Genomic DNA, 23,446 nt, shown 5'->3' with positions numbered 1-23,446 from the left:
TACAATGCCAGGTGTAAGTCTAATGTCCTTTATAATCTTTTTTTTGTTTTACAAAATGGTAAATATTCCTTTTATATAAACATAAACTTTTAATATAAACTAATATAGTTTAGGATACAAATGGAATAAAGGCTGCCTGTAAAAGCAGAATATCAATTAACCTAAATGGGATTTTACACATGTATTTCTTACATACAATATGTTACAAATGTATAAAATGGAAATGGGTTTATATAAATGTTCAGAACTTACAGGATACAGATGTCTTATCCATTGCATCCAAAATCTGGTAAAACCAATTCCCTTAAAGTAAGGATATATTGTATAGACACATACAAATGCACAAACACACACCATGACTTAGCTTTTAAAAGATGAATCACTAACAAAGGATAATTGTTAAGACTGCAGTCATCCTGAAAAATCATATAAACCCATCTGAATGCAATAAAGTTTAGCTTTTACTAAATATAGAGATAGGATTGTGCTGCAAGTAATCCTAAGTATTTGATATATAAAAATATAAATGAGCAAAAAAATGCTTTTGAATGGGCTATAAACATTGTAATTCATTATTCAACCAATCTTATTTTATTTGTTCTGGTAATTCCTTGTTCTAGAAGGATTGAAACTGGTAAGGCAAGAACCCACACTTTCCAGAAGTCAAAACTGCTATGTCAAAAGAGATCAAGTGCTTCTCAGGGCCAAATAAAAGAATGACAAAATGTCTGCTGACTTGGAAAAGCAGGAGGAAGAAGCTTAAAATATGAATCCTGGAAAGCAGACTTTTATACAGGTTTTATCTTTTGTGTATACCATAGCACACCAATATTTTGTGTGTACAAATGACTTTGCTTTTATCTACAATAAAAAAGGGAATTATTCTATATGCATCATGTCTATGTGCCTTTTTCTGAGAAGCTACATACAAGGTCATCTGGAGAGATTCTGCCATATCTGTGCAAAGCCTGTTAATTGGTTAACAAATAGTAAAACAAAATATATTAACATTTTAAATGGTTTTTCACCTCAGATCAAAATGTATATGAGGAGGAAGAAAGAATAACCAAGAAACCTCTATCTAAATGACACTTTAACCTGGGTAAGTTAAAAGCCCAGAATTTGTATCCTTGAACCAAAACTACAAGCCCCAGAATAACAAGTTATTCTCCTGGAAAGCGTTTTGAGGAAAAATAAAATTATTTGTGATCACATCTCTGAATAATGAAGGTGATTCTGCACAGTGACAGAGATATGTATACCTTCAATCTGAGAAACATCAAATATATTCAATTTCCCTAATTAGCCCACCCAAAATTCTAGAGTGCTTCAGTTTGGGGGAAAGAGATATAAATATTGCTTCAGACAAAAGAAGAAGGGTTTAGTCCTATATATTTCTGTACTGTAATCCATGAAATTATATTATAAAAAACAATAGTCGAAACAGAACTTACCTGTTCAAAAAGATTCTTTATTGGTTTCCATGGTTTACCACTCAAAAGATAAGGGATGGTTATGCCATAGTGTTCTACTTGTTCTCTTCGAATCCATTGCCTAGGGAATTCCAGTTTACTTTCAGCAGTTTCTCCTAGTATAATATTTTAAAAATATTAAATGTTAGTGTAGGACTGGCACCAGCAGTATAGCAGTACAAACTATTGCTAAGTAAATTTGAAAGTATAGCAAAAGCACTTAGATTTATATACCACTTTACAGTACTTTACGGCAGTCTCTAAATGGTTTACAGAGTTAGCATACTGTCACCAACAATCTGGGTCCTCATTTTACCAACCTTGGAAGGATGGAAGGCTGAGTCAACTCTGAGTTGGTGAGATTCAAACTGCTGAACTGATAGCAGCCGGCAGTCAGCAGAATCAGCCTGCAATACTACATTCTAACCACTGTGCCACCATGGCTCTTATAAACATAAACCAATATACAAAAGTTATTAAAATACGTATCAGAATAAGCTTTTATATGTTTTACATTATGTTGTGTTTTATATATTTTGGTTGCAAGTTGCAGTGATCTCACTTTGGAAGCACAAATAGGGCAAACAGATGAGGGAAAGTGTAATGATTCACTAGAACAACAAGGCAAAAACCAAAAAACCTTTTTTTAAAAAATTCTTCTTACCCATTTACTTCTTACATTATTTTGGACACAATTTTAGAATACTTCACTACTGTATTTGATAGGGATTACTTTTAAGTGGCTTATCCAACTTGACAATAAAGAAGCATTAAGAAATAAGATTATAGGGACTGATATAGTTCACGATGCCCAGCATATGACAATAAATTTTTCTTCCACATTACTTGCTTACAAACATTCTCACTACTGGGGAGTAAAGTTGAAAAAAATACCTTATGAAATCCCTTCTGCAATACTCCCCCTTTCTAATATTTCATGGCTCAAACAAATGCATAAATGTAGACAAAATCTAAGGGTATTTAACCATCCCTCAAATGTTAGACTATTGTCAGCTGATGCAAAATGTTTGATATATTGACATCTGAAACACCTTCTCAGAAAAACCAGCATCAAAAGCCTTCCTCAATCTATATCCAAAGTAATAACAAAAATTACACTATACTTGAAATTAATATTAACATGGAAATTAATTTGATTGTATTACATTGTGCATTCCGTAACATTGACAGCTGTCTCTCCAAATACAGGTTTACAATAGCAAAGTCTAGGGTTTTAAACACATGAACATATTAGATGCTTTTTCTGAAAAGGCATCAGTAGCCTTCAAAACGCCTTTCATCTCAGAATAAGGTCTAAAAGATGGGAAAAGTAAGCAAACTATATATGGCAGTGACTTCAAAAAAGACGGCTTGATTACCAATGGTGCACACAAGAGTGATAAAATAGCTGTTTTAAATTAATGATTATGACATGGTGAGTAGGATGACTATTCTGCCATACTTGCAAGAAAAGGAGACCAGGTTTCATAGAAGACTTTTTAGGTATACAGCAAATATTCTTTCTCCTCTCTGATGACAGAAAACAGAATTCCAATTCACATAATTGAACAAGCAGAAACATTTCAGCCTTGATGACTCTTACTAACTTATATGAAGATTTAAGGTTTAAAGGTAGGAAGTGCTAATGCATCAGAGTCATTTTCCTTTTGATAATCAGATCTGATTCTTATTGACACGATTAACCTGTAACTGGACTGTGCCATTTCAATTCACAGCATCCACATGAATAGAACCCTGATAAAATACCATGAATGGAGCAGGATGAGTGTAGCATAGCAATCATGTCTCAAATTACCTTCTACTACAACTAGTATGTTGATGATACCCAATTATTCACTGCTAACTTGGGTCATATAAGTGCCAATGTCTCATCAGTATCTGGAAGCAGATGAATAAGTGGAAATTGAATCTTAGTTAAATGGAAATGTTGTTTATCTATCAGAACTTCTTGATATATGTCTTGATGGGGTCTCTGTTGCCTTGTAGGAACAGGCTTGTGACTTGTAGTCCTCCTAGATCCAGAACTACTGCTAGATGGACAAGTGGAGAGGTTATGACCACTGCATCTTTTGTCAGTTTCATCAGGTGCACGAATTGCAAACTTAATAGAAGAGAAGGATGTCTCAATTCATGCTGGCATCACCACTCACCTGGACCAATGAAATTCTATCAGCACTTAGGATTGCCTTTGAGGCAATCAATAAGCTTCAATTACTCCAGAATGTAGTAGCCCAAATGTTGGCAGGTAGTCACTAACTAATGCTCTGGGCACTAATGTCACACTGATGCTCTGAGCATAGTTGAGACAGAAAAATTAAACTGTTTCATTAGAGAAAGATGAATAACTACATTTATCATTGACAGGAAACCTCTTACAAACCTTTTGTTGAAAAGAAGAGAAAATGTGATTTGGGGGTTTGAAGATTAGGCAGAGTAGCTTATAGAAAGAAGGAAATAACTTCAAGAAGATCAGGGACCACTACCTTATCAATTTTGGTTTCCTTTTCTTTCTTTTTCTTGTCTATTTTCTTTCTCACTATTTACAGTTTTTATTTGTTACACTTAATTTCTTTTATGGCTTTAATTTCATTATAAATATCTTCAATAAAATTATTTTTTTAAGGGAATTCTTTGTCCTCTGAAATTCAATCAGCACGTATTAAATTTTAGAAAATTATTGAAAGCACAATTAAGAAGACTTTTTATTTTTAAATGACACCATATTTTTTTCTCTTTGGTTGTTGGTTGATTTTTACTTAAGTTTCCCTCCTTTTATTGACGTTTTATAACTGCTTATAGTGTTATACCATTAATGTTTTAATGGCATGATTGTATTCCCTTGATAGGTTCTTAATTAAAACAGGTAAAGCAAATAAAAAATAAATAAATGTGAAAGTCGTATCATGTTTCATAGTTGCTCATTTAAAAGAACGTGTAGAGCAGGGGTGTCAAACTCATGTCATCACGGCAGTGTCATGTGACATATCGGGACTTTTTTTACCTTTGCTAAACTGGATGTGGGCATGGCCAGCATGTGACACATCTGGGCCGGGAGTTTGTCAGCTCTTGTGTAGAGCATGTAAAAATGATAATGGGCCCTTAAGAACTATTATTTCTATGAATCAACCCCTCAAATACAGAGACACAAATATATACACAGAAACATATGCTCCTGGCCTGATCTTGTTTAGCTTTTTAAGATCAGCCAGCAAAGATACTGATTCACTCAAATAGACATAAGCTCTGTCCATTTCAGTAGAAAAGACTACTGTCTCTAACAAAGATCTATCCAGCCCAGCACTGTGTTCCCGCAGTGACCAAACACATGCCTATGGTAAGCCAATAAGCACCCTCCTGCTTATTTTTATTAACAATTGCCATTAGGAAACATAATGCCTTGGATATAGAAGCTAATGCATAGATACCACTATTACCAATTAATATTCCCGTGGGTGCCCCATGAGAGTTTCAAGCAACTGTGGACTGTTTGTATATAAATCTCAAGCATCAAAATATTCCCACATGTAGCAAGTATATGCAATTCATTACTTCTTGGAAGTACACAAGCATTTACCACCAACTCCTACCCCATCACTTTATAAGAGTTCCATTACATCAGTTGTTTAGTTGAGTCACCAAAGGATGATGTTGGCTTGTGCATTATTAATTCAGCCATGAAGATCTGCCCAAATCATATGTCAACTATTCTTAGGACAGAAAAGACCCTTGTATTTAATTAAGGCAGATTCTTTGTTCTCCTTGTCAGGCAATAAATTGGATTTTACTTACACAAGAATCAAATTTTTAATTTGTAAATTGTAAGGTTAGGTTTCCTGTAGAAAACGTACCACATAACCCAGGCAGAAAACATTTTCAGAAATAAAAAGTTAACTAAACTGAAAACCAAACTTCCAAGAAGACATACAAGTTAAATAAATTCTAACGGTAGTTTTTAACATAACCTAGAAATATATCTGAAAACAGAAGCTGACAGAATATATGAGAGCAATGATATTTATATGAAACAAGGAAATATGCCAATATGAAATAAAGGTTGTGAAGCCAAAAGGCATAAAGAAATATAGAAAGAAGATACATCAAGTGGACAGAACAATAAAACCAAATAGCAGACAGAATTCATAACAACTGAATAAAAATGTATGGGAGAATACAGATGTCAAAGCAAGGAATAAAGAGCAGTCTCTGAAGCTGAAGCCATTTTGCATATAGCCTTATTTTTATATACATATTTGGAGAGTGTAATTCAGAAAAGATATATTTCCAAACTCACATATTACATTAAATTATGGCATTCTTGAAACAGAATAGAAAAAGCCATAAAAATCTAGTTAAAACATACTGCTAGACAATATAACCATGTCCTATAAATGATATCACAATAGAGTAGTGCTGTTGATTCATTTTGCTAATCCAAACCCAAACAAACCATATTATGGGCCAATAGATGAACTGTTTATCTGTCAAAACTATCCATCAATCTCAGCATTACTGAATTGCCATTTTTGGCATGACATATCTGTAATGTTTCAACTTTCTACAGATATGCATGTTGCTGACTTTTTATACATAATTATTAATTTCTAGCTTTTCAAAATGGGTAGCAAAAGAAAAGCTAAAGATAACCTGTCCAAAAAAGTGCTTTTTTGAAGAGGCAAATGGACTTTCTGGTTTTTTTCTTTGAAGACATTTCACTTCTCATCGAAGAAGCTTCTTTAGCTCATCTATCTCGGATGCTTTAATTTGGATTCCAGAATACAGTTGGGATTGAATCTGATAGTCCAAGCAGCCTCTTCCAGTTTAATGATTCTAGTCACAGTTAACAATCTCTCTTTTGTCACAGGTCATCTGTGTGTAAATAGAGTGATGAAGGAATGCTTTTAAGGAAACACCTTTCATAAATGTGCATGTTCAAAATCTTTCAAACGAACTAAATCAAAATGAGGAGAAAACACGAAGTATGAAACATGGTTTTATAAAACACCAAGCAGCATTTTCATCATGTTACTGAACACCAGAGCTTTCCTGAAGACAGGATTTCTTTATGGATGCCCAGTAGGCACAATTCTATATTCATATTCTCAGCAGGAATTCCCTTTCTGTAAGAGTCAAAATGGCAATAATAGAGATAAGAATATGAAATTTCCATCGTATGTTAGTACTGCTGTAAGTCAAGGCATCATGTGACGAGATGCATTTTCTGACCATTTTTGCCATGTGCATAAGTCATCACCATGGTCGTAAGTTGAGACATGCGGTCATAAGTGCAAATTCAGCTGGAAACCAACAAAAAAACATTGGAAATCATGATCACATGACTGTGGGATGCTGCAACTGATCCTAAAGAAGTGGATGTAAGACCCCGGATACCGGCTGTAAGTTTTGAAATATAAACTACAGACGTTAAGGTGGGTGGGGGCCTAGTCCATTCGACATTATAAAGATGATGTTTATAGTGGTTTTTGCCTTGTGTGGGGTAGGAATGGAGGCTTCTGAGATATTGCCTAGTTATCCGATAATGTGGCAACAGTTATGTTCCCAAACTGAATCCGACAGTACAGATTATCAAGTGCAGACACCACTGGCATCGACGGAACCTATGGCTGAGGCTGGAATCTTGTTGCCAAGCACCTGAATTATGAACATATGGCTGCAAGAGCAGGATGACAGACATAAATTCCAATTTAGGTTGTAACTTACTTTTTCAGAAGCCATTGTTAATTAAGTGAATGGTCGTATGATGAAGATTACTTGTATGCAGGAATCATTACCAGGGCAAAGCTAAAATTCTGAAACTGAAACTTGATTTTTTTTGGTTAATCCAGAAAAAGATAACATTTGGAAGTGACTCAGACAGACATACCTCCGATATGCAGATGAGATATCATTCGCAAGAAAGCAAAGAAGATCTGGAGTGGCTAATCCTGAGAGTGAAAGAGAAAAGTGAAAAATTTGGACTGCATCTTAACATCAAGAAAACAAAGAAGATAATGGCTGCGGAGAACACATAGGTCAGAGTGCGGATCAATGAGACCACTGAAACAGTGAAGGAATTCATCTTCTTGGGCTCTAAAATCAACCAACACGGTGGTGACCTGCAGACCTGAGATCAGAAGACAATATAGCACTTGGAAGAACTGCAATGTCCGGCATGAATAACTTCAGGAAAAGTAAAGTTATCGGTCTACCAACCAAATACAGATTAGTCAAGACAATAATTTTTCTAACTGCTACTTCTGGCTGTGAAACGTGGACTCTGAAAAAGGCAGATAGGAAGGAGAAGGGTGGATGGCTTTGAATTATTATGCTGGATATGATTATAATGTATTTCATGGACTGCAAAAATTACAAACAAGGAAGTCCTAGACCAAATCTCACCCAAACTATAGTATCACTTGAAGCAAGATGGCCAAGCAAAGGATATCATACTTTGGCCCTGTCTGCAAGTGGATTCACTTGAAAAGTTAATCATGCTGGGAGTGACCAGCAGAAAAAAGGAGCAGGGGCCATACTAGTACCCAGTGGCTAGACACTATAAAGAACGACATCAGGATGACTATGGTGGGATATGAAGAATGAGGTGTGAGACAGAGGGGCATGAAGACTGTTGATCCATAGGGTAGCTGAGGGTCAGGCACGATTGAATGGCTGATGACGACAGGCGGAGATTTCCCTAATTGACAATTATAAGAAGTGGGAGGAGATAGAGCAAAATGAAACTTGTAAGATAGTCAATTTCAATAAAAGCTGTTTGAACCTTCCTGTGGGATTGACCTCTGGTGTACCTAATAGGGCAGACGTTCACTCTAGATTACAGGGGTGTCAAACTGGCGGCCTGTGGGCTGGAAGTGTCACATGCAAGCCACGCCCACCCCAGCTCCACGTATGGGGAAAACGTTGCAAAACATCATGTGATGGCAACGTGATGCAGGGAGTTTGACACCCGTGCTGTAGAAGATCCTGCCCACTGTGGGGAAATGGTTGTAATCCGATGTAAGGATATCAATTTAAGGAAATTATTTAGTTTTCCCACAACCACTCCAAATCTATTTGTGCAAGCCATTATAACAAAAGTAACAATTTATTCTTCAGAAAAGAATAATCCAAGATCTAATAATAATTAGATCTAGAACTGCATGTTAGGAGCATACAAATTCAGCATTAGGTTAAAGACCTAAGATTTGTATATGCAAATCCTATGTTTACAGCCAAAGTGGCTCATTTCTCTCTCAAAGAATGTATTAACATATTCCTCATTTTCTTGAAACCTTGAATCTACTTTGCTCGTTTATCTCTCATAGTTCTCTATAAAATCAACACTCTTGTAAAAATATGTTAGGAATGTTAAAAATTAACTATATCTTTTGATGGGCCTGAAAATGTAAGAGCAGCTAAAGGAATTCATGTATTTCTGGATGTAATGTTCAGTTCCTCCTGCTTCTAATTAAAACGTATCTTCTCTCTAATTTGACAGGGCTGCCAACTTCAAACTGATCTACACAGGGGTTTTCTGTAAATCCATTTGATCTTTTATGTTGCTTAGATTCATGACTTCTTATATGAGAAAAAGATGAGTTCAAAGAATTTAGCTAAATAGCCTGCTTAACCAAAAATATAATGTGCAAAGTTCCAATTATGCAATTCAAAGAAAGATTAACTGTTGCCACTTTGTGAATTACTTCCTTCAGTGATATAATGTATTGATTAAAAAGGCTGCAGAAAGAACCGTGTCTTCCTTCAAATCCTCTACAACTTTTAAAAAGTTACCTTTGACATGTTAACATGAAGATGGTAATTTAGCAGTGCTAAAATGTCTTTCAAAGATAAAAGTTAAAATGACACAATTGTGATGGCTGATTTTATTTTTTGGCCCACTGAACTCTGAATAACACAAGCAAACACAATAGTTGGATCTTCTTAATCTCAGCATAATCTCTGTAGCATAACTTTTGGAAGTCTGCAAAACTATATACAATAAAGTGCTTCATTCTGTGAACCATATGACTCCATTAGTCATTCAAGCATATATTTGGCACTTGGTGAAAGAACAAAACTTGTTTAAATCAAGTATTTTGAGCCTGATTTGTATATTGATGTAGCATTTCTATAAACTCTTTACTTCTTGTATATTGTCATTGCTTAACCAAATGGCAGAATGTGTTGTACTTCACCATACCTGGTATTTTCGAGGGCAAACCATGTCAAAACATAAGATGACTATATTAAAAGAGTTCAAAAATGAGTACTTCAAACGCATAGGAGCTGTTTTTATACTTCTCTTTCTTTAATTTGGACTCTTGAACATGCACTGCATCTGTTTTATGAAACAAAGTCAATATATTTTAGAAGTGTGTGTACATACATACATGATTTTTTAAAAACAGTATTAATGCTGACTTTGTTCAATTGAAGAAGAAATCAGGGCATACAGCCTATGTTATATCACATGGACTTGGCAATACAAATCGCCAGACTGTAAAAAATACTGTGAGTCTGATGCACCAAAGAAATATGCAAGAAACATTAGGATAATGGCCAGATTTCTTCAGTACTAAAACAGATGCAATCAATCTGGTGCAAAAAAGGCTCAGGGCTCTTTCAATATGGTTTTTTTTAAAACATAACTTTTTACAAATTAATGTAAAATTGAGATTAAATTAGAATCTTTTATCTGTAATCTTCAACTGTGTCAAAAAAGTCTTTTGTTTCATAAAAATATAAGTGTGGCACATGAGCAGAATAATCTTATTTCCCAAAACAGCTGTATACATGAGATTCAATCATTGACTCAAACATTATCCCATAAATATATAGTAGCATTGTGAAAGCTCAGGCTTTTTGAATGTTTTTCTCTTGCATTACTTTGTTAGATACCGACTTGGCTTAGGAGCTTTCACAATAACTTTGGCAGAAATTCTCTAATGAAAGAACAATCCAAATTTTAAAAAGAATAGTCCCGCATCATAAAAGCTGAGAGCTCTGGATACATTGTTCTTCCTATTAGCATTCTGCTAAGGATGTGAACACATGCTTGTACCATGATAGAAGAGTTTCTGCTTGCTACCTTTCAGGACAAATATAATATTTCTTTCAACAAGTCCTTCAGGGTTTGCAGGATATGCTATTTACAACCAGCTTAATTCTGCAAGCAATGCACCACAATGCAAATGCAATGGTAGCTATTTTGGACTGAATAGTAGCTCTTATTCAACATTTCACTATAATTATCCCTTTTGAAACTTTACATTTATAACCAAAAGCAGGCTTTTTGTGGAACATTGAAAGCCATAGGTAGTTATAGTGGATAAAAGCCCATAGTCAGCTTAAAAATGTATTTTATGTTAGCAATATCTTGGCTCTTAAGAGGTTTACAGGGTCAATTGTGCTGCTGGAATGTTGTGATGTACAATAAAAAATACATACTGAAACATATAAAATGCATGAATCCACGGTTAGGTGGTTGAGATCCAAATGTTTCTAACTCTTATAAATGCTAATGTCTGGCATTTTGTTTGTATAATGTGATATCAAGCAAAGATTGAGAGGAATTTTCATATAGGAACAAATATAAAATTATACCTCATGAAACAATGCATTCATCTTGAATGCTAGGAGTGAACTCCTGTGATAACTTAATTGGTCATGTAATAGCCATTTAAAAGTTTTTGTCTGGCTTGATTTCCTGCAGATAAATAATGAATTGAAGATGGCTCCACCAAAAGAGAATGACATGGATCTGAAAGTGGATTTAAAAATGACGGATTAGGAGAATGATATGGAAAAAGATGCTATACATTGTATGCTATACATATAAAAGAAACCAATTGTCTTAATAAATTAAAAGGCATATCCAAATAATAAGCCAAGAGAGTGACATGGATAATTTTCTTATATTGGATTTACAAAAGACTATTGTTAAAGATTTGAAGAATTTTGTAAGAAGAAAGAAAGAAAGAAAGAAAGAAAGAAAGAAAGAAAGAAAGAAAGAAAGAAAGAAAGAAAGAAAGAAAGAAAGAAAGAAAGAAAGAAAGAAAGGAAAATAAATGGAACAATGGAACAGCTTGCCTTCGGAAGTTGTGGGAGCGTCATCACTTGAGACTTTCAAGAAGAGATTGGACTCCCATCCGTCAGAAATGATGTAGGGTCTCCTGCTTGGGCAGGGAATTGGATTAGATGACCTACAAGGTTCTTTCCAACTCAGATTATCTGCTATTTGTTATAAATCAACTTTCAGGACATTATATGAACTAAGGATCAAGACTGTGGAAAGGAAAGGAATATAAAGTTGGTTTATATAATTAAAGTTAAAATAGATGTGTTGTTATCTCTGATAACCCTTAATGGAGAGTCCCCCAACCTTTCTGGCTTTGCAGACCAGAGGGGGGAGGAGGATAATTCTGCATGAGTGGCACATGCAGCTCCACTTGCACGAGCGGTGAGCATTTGCATGAGCAGTCCTCCATTTGCATGAGTGGTCCCCATTGCTTGCGCGAGTGGGGATTTTCATATGCATTTGGTCACCCAGCACTTCCGTGGTCTGGTTTGGAACAACTCAAGTAGGGGGTCATGGCCTGGTGGGGTTGGGGACCCCTGCCTTAATGGACATTTGCTGATCAGGACTGAATAACAAGGCTTTGAGGATTTGTTTATAGCTTAAAAATGGGATATGAGAGGAAGGGATCACTTGTATTTCAACAGAAAGAAATAAGTTACTAAAATTATTTATATTTGTTTTAAATGAAGATTACCTTTTTATACAGTTTTTTTTAACTTTATTATGTTTTCTTTTCTGCACCTTCTATTTTTTCCATTTGTTCTTTTATTTTTTAAATTTGTGTTTGTTTTTACCTTTCCAACTATAATTTTAATAAAATTATTATTAAAAAATTCCTTGGGTCTTTGTAAAGGAAAAAAATATATCTTGAAGTGTTGATTATTTGATGAACAAATTAAAACAGGAGTTTTCTGCCTGTAGCCTTCCCACAACTTCCTGCGCCTTATTAGTAACTTAATTTTATAGCTGCTTTGCTTATAAAAGTGGAATAAAAGTTCTGTGGCCAAATTTAAGGTTGTAAAAGTTTGCACACGTCAAGTTAGCTAAACTCAGGGAATTCTAACCACTGCTGTGAGCACATACAGTAAAGAAGTGACAAGGCCAGTGACAAATTTGTTCCATTTACTTTTTCTGTTTCTATCACTCTAAAAGGGAATGGAGCAAGGCCAGCAGTAGTAGAATTATGCACCACCCAAGGGATGGCTTCAAATAAGGGTTCTGGGTGGAGGGGGGGGAAGGAAGGATTTTCTTCTTAGCTAAATGTACATGTTCCAGTGCCAATGCACTCACAGTAAGAGTCATCAAAAGCTACCTGTCTTTTTCTAAGGCCAAAGTTACAGAAAAAGGGGAATCTTCTAGCTAATACTATAAATGTCCAAGGGAGAGATATTATTCTTGAAAGGATCTAAATTGTCACAGCACAATAAAGGAAAAAAAATAAAAATAAAGAAGAAAATATATTGGATCAGACCAAGGAACAAACTGATGATACCTATGAAATTCTATAAGACAGACATGAGCACAACAGTATATTCCATTTAGTTCCCCCAAAACACAAAAGCAGTCCTAAATTTTACATGATAATACCTACAAGAGCTTTCAGTTAAGGCTGCATGGCTTAATTAGTGCTGTGCAGGTAAACGATTGTTGAAGATTTTGTTATACAACTATATTAAATTTAAAAATCAAATGTAGGAGTAGCGAACAGAATTTGTAAGCTGCTCAGATTTGTTGGACTACAGCAACAATACTAAATACATGGTACACTAAACACAGTATAGGAGGAAAAGTGATGAATGAAAATCAAAATTGCTCCAGGAATATACAGTATATTATATTCAATATATTAACCTTCTTCCAGGTCAAATCTAATAACAGATATAGATTTTGCTCATTTCCAATAGTGACTTAGATTCAAAAAGTTTTCTTTCACCCAGAATTATTCCCTTCTCCCTTCTAGGTTGGAATCTGAATTAAATTCAAGGATCCTATGGAAACTGTAGGCATTTAATTTATTGGGACTTCCTGGATGGATAATCTCCCAGTTTTATTCTTCAAATTTTCACATAGCACTTTCTATTTTTTTCCTAATTTTTCAGAAACCCTGACTAAAAATTGACTAAGTGTAAGGGATTTAATATGTAACATCAATATAAGGTATGCACATAAAAATAAAACTCACTCAATCCTCATATATGTGCATATTTCAACTTCTATGATTTATTCCAGAATCACTCACTTCACATACAATGTGAGATGTGGATGTCTTTAAATATTTTAGCTGTATATTCATTGTATTTTTCAATCCATCCCTTATTTCTATTTCACCTTTCACTGTTTATGAGTAGATGTCATTAATTACATTACTTTTCCCAAGATTAGCTCTTAAGTGTCTGGCTATCAACTGATAACATAAACACTTTTTCAAATGTTCATTTGTTTTTCATCTCTATATTAAATATATACATTGCACTGTAATCTGACAATCCTTAGTTCTGTTCATCTTCACAGGAAAACATGCAAAGTAAGGACAGAAAACCTGCAGCATGGCAAGCTAGCCATCTGATTCCACAATTTCAAACAAGAGCTAATGCCTTCTCCCTGGTACTAATAAGTTCCAATTCCTTCTCTCTCATGTTTTGTAAAGTGGTAAATTGAACTGAATTAAATCCACTCAAATTAAATTGATTAAAATAAATAATGAACTGAGTGATGTAGAAAGTTAGCACCCATCCTACTCCTAGAAAAATGAAATATTCTAGAAAATATTAAAAAGGCAGAATATTATACCTCCCTGGATGAGAAAGGGAGAAACATGCTCTTGGAAAGCAACCCCAACCTTTGTTAATAGCTCCAGAAAGACAAAAGATATCTTATTTACAACACAAAAGACCTTCAGCTCCAGGGTGATGGGATTAGCCCTCACTCAGATCCAAACAAGGACAAAGCCATTAAGCCATAATAGAAATTGCCCAAAGCAATTACATCATCCAGCAAGATTCAACCAAGCTTGGGACTCAAGACAACCTACAAAATTACCCCTGCATGGCCCATGGCAGTCTGTCAGGATACATTTCTTGCCACAGGAACAGGAAGCAGGTTCAAAGCCCAACAGAGGCTATAAATCTCTTTCCCTCCCTCACCCATGTGCCTTTTTTTGCCCCAGACCTCAATGTGGTCCTGTCCACCATTAAACCATCTTTCCAAGCAGTCTCCATGTTTGCAGTGTCTTTCTTCCCACTTGGAACTGAACCCAGATGAACATTTCTTCCCACAGTGATATTCTGGCTATCCTGCCTTTCTCTCCTCTGGGCAAGATGCAAATCAGCTGAGATCTTGTTATTGGGTAAATTAATAGACATATTAAAGTGGAAGAGTTATACTCACAGAAAGTGATGTACGCTTGCAAATATATTCAGAGACATTTCAAGATATACCAGGCTTTGAAGGGATAAAGAATTTACAGAAGCCATCATTCCAACAGTATTGTACTCCCTGAGATTATAATATGGTTGGATATAGACACAAACAGGAATATTCTAATTATGCCCACAAAGGTGAATGACCTATGCAGATTGATGGAGAGTCATCAATCAGCTACAACAGGGGTTGAGAACTGAAGCCATTTGATGACTTTTGGACTTCAGTTCCCAGAATTCCAGGAATTCTGGGAGTTGAAGTCCACAAATCATAAAGTGGCCATGGTTCCCTACCTCTGGGTTATAATATGGCTATAATACTGTGGTAATTCAACCTTGCCTATAAAAAGAGAACTGAAGAAAGGAGAAGTTAAAAATCCCACCTTCTACTCCATTGAAGGTCATCTCAGAAAATCCCTGAATTTCCCTCTTCCCTGGCCAATGGCAAGAAGGATTTATTGTTGTGTCATGTTTGTGTGGTTAAAATACTCAATATGAAATATTTACATTCCTAAAATAAAGCTTTTAAAATTTACTGGTGCTTCTCCTGATATTGTTGGATGGTGTTCAGAGTCATTGGAAAGAAAAACCAAATGAACAATAGAAAAGAGACATGGCAAGGCAAAGTATTACATGGTCAGTACACAAAGAAAACCTAGGAGGTAAAGCAAATAACAAGACTTGGCGATGATTATGAGCAGGAAAGTTGGAAAAAAGGGACAGATTCTGGCTGTACAAGACCAACCCTTAAGAACAAATGCACACAAAGCTGGAATTGAGAAGATAGCAACAGAAAGCAAGTGCTTTTTCTACAACCTAGTTAGCTTCTGCAAGAAGACTACAGAGATTGATTACAATCACATGATAAAATAGCAACAATGGCATATTGGAACGACTACAAGAAATGCCATTTGCCTGCCAGCAAAGAATTGGTGGGATTATAAAATAGACAAAATAATAGCAAATGAAGAAGCTAAAATATGTTCTGACTTTAGAATACTAACAGACAAGCACTTGCCATGTAACACGCCAGACCTAACAACTGTTGATAAAAAAAAAAAAGGCTGAATAATAGAGGTTCAGGACTTGAAGAAAGCAGAATAGAAAAGAATGAACTGGAGACAATCACAAAGACCTGCAAATAGAACTAGAATGACTGTGGGAAATGTGGTACCAATATTAAAATGCACCAATGTTAATACACTCCATGGGTGCAATCCGAAAATATATGGGACTGAACACTGCACAGATTGACAAAATCATCATCAGACAGTTGCCAATGGCAGCTTTACTTGGAACAGCTCACATCCTGCAACAGTATGTCTAACCCTATCAAACAACAACATTTGCCTATGCCAGGTCCTTGGAAGGATTCAGTAGGTAGACAAAAAGGCAGAATCTAGTCTAAATATCTATCTGACGGTGTGACCAACCATAATAATTCATTCCTTTATGCTTTAATGCTGCTTAAGGAAGAAGCAGCAGAAGTCAAACCACTTGTAGCATAAATTTCTAACCATCTTTACAGCCATGATTTCAGGCAAGACAGTGTGCCCAAATACCTATTAGCACAATTCTACCCTAGCTACTTAATGCTTTCCTCAAAAGGAGAAAATCAAGTTGGTCAAAATGTCTGGAGTTGTTCTAATATAGTTTGAATTTGGCCACCCAGGACATTCTCCAGGGAGGAAGATAAAGACAAGTTGAGTTTAGGCTGATCCATTGTTGAAGGTGTTCAAGTTGGCAGTCATGCAAGACCAGGAAAGCTTCAGCTGTACTGGACATTCCCCAAAGAAAACCACAAGGAAGGGAATGTTTGGGTCTTGCTCTGTCTCTATAGAAATTGTAGTTTTTCTCCATCTACCAGTAAGCAAAGAGAATGGTTCCTTTCCTATTTGTTGCATGAAGAATGACGTTAGACATGAGCCTCAGTGGGAGGTATAGTATCAGTGGTGTCCACTTTTGCCTCACTGAGATAAATGAAAACAGCTGGCAAGTAAGTGCTCAGAGTCCTGTGCAATGTTCCGTTCCACAGTTCTCTTCCCATATCAACACAATGTATTTTTTGCACAATTTATAACATGTCCATGTTAAACCCAAACTTCTTTATGCTCATGAGATGACAGTGCTTCACTCCAGTCCTAATATTTGTGTTACCTCCAATATGGCTTGTTCTCTCTTCCAATATTATTACTGTTCATATCTACTACTTTTTCAAAACATCTATACAGCTGAATATGTTTGACTAGTATCTGTTCCAGGTTTCAGATCAGATTTAAAAACTCAGAGGTATTCATTTCATTCTAAATGAAAACACAGCAAATCATTGAAATCAAGCCTAGACTAGGAACTCAATGAGTACATAACAACAGTACAACAACCACAACAAAACAAAACAAAACATTGTTTTAAAACCACTCTTTAACATCAGGGTCCAGTAATTGATGTAAAATTCCTAATACCGGTAACTAATGTATTACAAATGTCTGGGAGAATAGTTTGGGAACAAATCCCAAAGTCAGGACTAATAGCCTACTAATAATTCCATATCATGATTAAGGCAGTATTTTAAAGTTCTTGGAAAATTCTATATTTGTTTGTGAGGATATTACCATGAAGGGAAAAAAATGCTTCTTTATTGTCATAGCAGACTAGATAATGAGTTTTTACTCAAATTTACTTACATTTGTTTTTATTTTCTATCTTCTTAAATTTAAATATCTCCCAACTACCTTCATAAATCTTAGCACAGAACAACAACAAACAAAGTTGGTTTTGTTCAATAGCACCTACTAATTCGCTATTACTGTGCAACTAATTATTTCTGCATCACACTGGTCAGGGCTTCAACAGGTCCAGAATCAAGACAATCAAAACAAGAAAAGCCCTTTTAGGATCTGAAAGCCAATGACATTTATACATCCTGAACTCTTGCAAAAGAGAAATTCACCATCATACTAATTCTCCATAAAAAGGGAACTGACTTGAACAAGCAACATATTCTAAATCCTTCACCTCCAGACCAATAAACTTTTGCCACAGAGAGAGCATTAAATCTAGTCTGTGTCATACAAGAGAGTTGGAACAATTGCATGACAGCTGCTATGATGGATGTAAAATCCTAAACTGACTTAGATCCAAGAAGCTTAGCAGAAAGGAATGTTTGTTCTCCAAGAAAAAATGCTTGGCTGATTCTGCAACATTAGCAATGAGATAGCTTCTTTCACTTCAGACTGGGCAACGTAACTTCTATTTGTTCTGCTCATTCACCACAAAACACAAATACTGCAAAAAGGACATTCATTTGTGGAGGAAACCTGGTCAAAGATTCCTTCAGATCATAACAATTAAATGGAAAATAGCTGTGGAATTGAAAAATAATTATGTTTTATAAGTAAAATGTATCTGGGATTATTCTTTTATATTAAAGGAGTATGCCAATTTGCCAATGTGTTTGCACTTTAGACAGGCCAGTTCAATTATTGATTAATTCTAAAGTGAGATGCACACATGATTTAACTTTCAACAAGTGTAGTATTTTGGCATACCAGAATAAAAATGTTCCCATTTTTCTAACTTATTTCGTTATTGCATCATATGTCTTGCAAGGGAAAGAAAGTGTGGATGATAAACACACTGTCCATTACTTCAGGTTTACAGTTAGATCTGATTATTGTTAGAATAATATTAGAATAATATATTAGAATAAAAAATTAAGCCACAAAGCTCATTCTTTCAGTAATTTAGCATACTTTAAGGACAACAGGATACCGAAGAGCCTGTTCCCAAACTAATTATTTTAAATATAGTCCTATTTTGAAAAAAAAAATTAAAGAGTGTATAATCCTACACAATTTCACTTGGGAAGGCTAGCTCTACTGAAGTTGATCATAGGCTATTTCTGAACTTCTGTAGGATATTAATTACTCTCAATTATATCAGTGTAATTCCATTTTAAAAAGGGGGAAACAGCTTAAACATGCAGGCAAGTCAACATTTTCCTTATTTTTGCTGCACCCAACAATATTCCGAAATAAATTCTAGCTCCTTCTATGGAAACAGGCAGAGGATTATAATCTAACAATCCTCCATGCCCATGGGAAAAGCCTGGAGGCACTCTTTTCAGCAGTGTAATTCTTAACAAGGATGTATAGAAATAAAAAAAAAAAGATAAAGATATGCTTCTATTTGCAAATGATAGCGATGCCAAGAGAAGACAAGGCAGAATGCGTTATGCAAATAATTAATCCGATATCTATAGCTGAATGTGTCAACAGGTACCGTGATGTTCCATGAAACTATTAAGCTATTAAGTCACTTCCCCCAGTGTCTGTCAGAGAATGACATGATTTTCTCATTTACAATTTACGATGACAACTGAGCTCAAAATTCCTGTTGTTAAGTGAGACATTCATTGAGTTTTGCCCTATTTTACGACCTTTCTCACCACTGTTGTTAAGCGAATCACGTTGATCAGTTAGCAAGTCGCTTGGTTGTTAAGTGAATCTGGCTTCCCCACTGACTTTGGCTTGTCAGAAGGTTGCAAAAGGGGATCCTTGGGACACGACACCATGTCACAAACATGAATTTGGGAACACAGGATCATGGCAACGCTGCAAAGGCGTCACTGTGAAAAATGGTCCTAAGTCACTTCTTTCAATGCCGTGGTAACTTTGAACAGTCCCTAAATGAACCATTGTAAGTCAAGGACTGTCTCTATTTACCACAGCAGGCAGAAATCCAACTGGGCAGATTTCTCCCACTTGGAGCAATCCTTCACCTGCTATTACCTACTTCCACTTTACAGCTGTTATCCTGGTGCTGTGGTGATGGTGGAGGAGGAGGAAGAGGATGATGGGAGTGGATGGTAAGGAAGAAGCCCATCCACCCCACAGCTAAAGAAGAGTTAAGGGACAGGCGGCTGAAGGGAATTTCGCCCAAGGAAGGCGTGAAGGGGCGTGGGAGGGCGAAGGCGAGCCAGCGGGAATGTCTTTCGCGCCGGGTGAGCGTCGAAAGGCGGCAGCCGCGTCCCTCTTCCACCTCCCATCCTGGAAGCAGACACGGCAACCGGCCCGGCGGGAGTAGCGCTCTGCTGCCTGCCCCGAACTTGCTGCTTTCCCCGAAAGTGAGAAATCAAAAGTCAAAGTTAGGAAATCGGTCCGAGAAAAAGAAAGGACGGTTCTTTGTTTGGCAGGGGGAGGAGAAAAAAAACCAAAAACACCACTCTGTGCAACATGTGGGCGCTCGGGACAGGCTGGCTCCGTCGATAGCGCCCTAGCCAAACTTGTGGGGCGCATGGGAGGGGGAGCCGTTGCTCAGAGGCGGTTTGAGGGTTTGGGGGTCTTAGATCTGAAGCCGTGAGGGGTTGCCAACTTACCTCGGGACCCGGGTGGCGGTGTAACGAAGAGGCTGAGCAGCAGGCAGAGTATCTGGGTCGGGGGGCGAGGGAAAGGAGGGCTGCGTGGTCGTTCTGCCTGGAAGCGCTCTGACATTCTTAATCCAGGCTGCAAGACAAACTTGGATCAGCTGGTCCCAGCCCCATGAATGCACAGTTGCGGAGCGGAGCGAAAAGAGTCCTGAAAACTCAGGATGTGAGATGTTTCCTGCATGCAGTTCACTCCGAAACCCCTCCTGCTCCTGCCTAGGCTGCTGATGAGTTGGGCTTTGGTTTCAATTTTTTTTTTTTTTATAATTTTAAACTGTTGGTGGGTTGGCTTTTTGCCCCCACCCCACCCCCACCTCCTTGGCAAGAACAAATCTGTTGACCGTTTGCAACAACTGAGCAACTCATCCAAGCTGGCAACAGGAGGCACTAAAAATCTTTTCCTGAAAGAAGGCAGGCCTTGTGAAAAACTGCCCTTGCCAACTTTTACAGTTGTCATTATAATGGAACTAATTGTTGTCTTCTTCGCTTTCCTCCTGCTGCTCCTGTGCCGGGTCCTAGCGCCCTTCCAAGCTTGGGTAGACAGAACCCGTCCCTTTACAGAGAGGTTGACCTGCTTGCCAGTTTTCAATCGGTTTGGAAGGAAAGGCGTTCATTTGGAATTGATTTTTAAGGTTGGCTGTAAAATCCCTTTTCTCCTCCAAGGATGATAAATGATCTTGTTTTGTCTCGAAAGTCATTCCATCTCAAGTCTCAAATAGTTGAGTTTGCATGTCTGGAAAATGATTAGGGATAAAAGCTGATGGATTCTCATTCTTAATTTGATTTCAAGTGTTGGTTATGATGCCATTCCTTTTAGGAGAAACTGAGGAAGATTGCAAATCTACCTTTATAATGCTAATAGTTATCCACCTGGTAGATACATTTGAAATAAATCCTGAAGGCAGAGGGATTTACTGGTGTAGAGACCACACAGACACAACTGCTACTATTATGAAGAGGAGGGGGGGGGGAAAGACTGTATAGTTCACTAAATTTAAAATGACAGAACTTTGCTATCCCTGATTGATTTCTTTTATTTATGAAATGCTGTGACTGAAAAAGTTCTGCTCATATGTCCGTGCAAAAAAAAACCCCACCCAAAACATTTAACCTAGGGACCTCAATATCTAACAGATCTTTATAGCTTATGGAGGTCAGATGAATCTGTGAACCTTGCTTTTTGCATCCAAATCTCTGTGGGGTTTAGTGTTTCTCCTGTTTATTTTAGTATTTCTCATCCCTTCCTATTGATTCCAGTGAAAGGGAATTTACTCTGCCATCTCCAAATCTAATTAATTTCTGGACCCATTTTAGAGATTTCTGAGAGTTTTATTTTGCTGACCTATTGTGTCACTTAATACACCTTGTTCTAGTTTCACTTTCTAGCAAAGCATTTCTGATGACACAACAATGGCGGCACATCTTTTCCTGACAAACAAATGGGAATTCTTCAGCATTAACCCTCCCTCTTCAAAGACCAAGTAGATTACAGGGGTGTCAAACTGGTGGTCCATCACTTGAGATTTTCAAGGAGAGATTGGACTGCCTTTTGTCAGAAATAGTGTAGGGTCTCCTGCTAAGGTGGGGGGGGGGATTGGACTAGATGACCTACAAGGTCCCTTCCAACTCTGTTTAACTGTAAAAAAAAAACCCGACCCCAGCTCCCTGAAGGGGAAAAACATCACGATATGTCATGTGACGGCAATGTGATGCTGCGAGTTTGACACCCGTGAAATAGAATGTCCATAAAAACTTGTTACATGCTTTCTAAAATACACTCAGTCTCGATGAAGAAATGTAATCATATATCATTAACTGCAACGCAAATCTTATGCAAGAAAAATGTTCTTAGGGATGCTTCTCCCCTAAAATACAAATGTTCAGTCAGAAAAAAAAATACTGGGTGCAATGTTCATGGCCCATCTGTTGCCACCAAATTGTAACTGAAGGTGGAAGACATTAAATGTATGGGAAGTAGTCATATGAATTGCAATTAATGTAATGTTAATTCCAATTTAATTACTTGATTTTAGTTTTAGTTCTGGTCCTGCAACATTGTGCATCCTTGTCCTTTCTATAGGTTAATATGTTATTGTAGTGGAGATGGGCAGCTGAAGCTACTAGGTGACTATATTTATATACAACCCGTATCTTTTTTCCAGTGACAGATTTTATTCAAATTGGAAAAAGTTTGCTTTGCCCCAAAGTGGACTACAAATCATGGGAGCAACAAGGACCGTGGAAGCACATTTTCTGGCTAGATCTGGATTTGGGCCATTTGTCCTAATCCCTGAATTGGAACCTCTAAAATAAAGCAGGGAGGGAAAGTACAGATAGTTCTCCCTTAATAAGCGGTCACTTAGCAAATGTTTGGGGTTATGACGGATCTTACCAGAGCTACTTTGCAACCCATTTTCAAATTTCTAATGCCATCTCTCCCCCTTTTGCAATCATATGGTTGCATTTGGGGCCCTTGGCAATTGGCTCAATTTTCAGCATTTTTTGCCAGTTTTGAGGTTTCCAGAAAAAAGCACCTATTGCGGAAAATAGATTTGCTTAACAACCACTATGTTTGCTTAATGACCTCTGCAAAAAATAAAACAAAAGTTTGTAAATCAGGCACAGTCCTTTAACGACTGCCATGACCTTAGAGTCCCAGGGGCCTCCAACCTTGGCAACTTTAAGCCTGGAGGACTTCAACTCCCAGAGCTGGCTGGGGAATTCTGGGAGTTGAAGTCTACCAGGCTTAAAAGTTGCTGGCTGGGGAATTCTGGGAGTTGAAGTCCACCAGGCTTAAAGTTGCCAAGACTGAAGACCCCTTAGACCAGTTGCCAAGGTTGAAGATCACTTAGACCATATTTCTGGGCTCAATTATGGTAATTAAATTGAGGACTTGTATAGGCCGAAGCATCAGAAGTATTTTTTTTTTCAGTTACGCTTTTGCTCAGATGTGTAGATTTATTCTTTCTCTCATTTCCTGTAAGGCTCTTCAGTAATCTAGATTTGAAAGCCAAAATGCATTGTGGGCCATAACAGG

General features: G+C 36.9%; 1 protein-coding gene across 1 annotated transcript in view; it reads right to left on the bottom strand.

The window, feature by feature from the left end:
- The window catches only part of ADAM12 (ADAM metallopeptidase domain 12), a 294,207-nt gene extending 273,500 nt beyond the window's left edge, over positions 1-20,707 (bottom strand). Inside the window, exons 1-2 of the mRNA XM_087964323.1 lie at positions 20,362-20,707; positions 1,455-1,588 (exon numbers count right to left, since the gene is read on the bottom strand). Of these exons, the coding sequence (XP_087820449.1) occupies positions 1,455-1,588; positions 20,362-20,476 (249 nt within the window). The 5' untranslated portion in view covers positions 20,477-20,707. The remainder of the gene's footprint in view (positions 1-1,454; positions 1,589-20,361) is intronic.
- Between the last annotated feature and the right edge of the window lie 2,739 nt (positions 20,708-23,446).

Source organism: Notechis scutatus, chromosome 4 (genome assembly GCF_049901735.1).
Source record: "Notechis scutatus isolate UNSWTSFEM ecotype Mainland chromosome 4, rNotScu1.2, whole genome shotgun sequence".
In the NCBI taxonomy this organism is placed as follows: domain Eukaryota; kingdom Metazoa; phylum Chordata; class Lepidosauria; order Squamata; family Elapidae; genus Notechis; species Notechis scutatus.
Note: the sequence above shows the minus strand (reverse complement) of the source record. Positions and strands in the feature narration are given on the sequence as shown.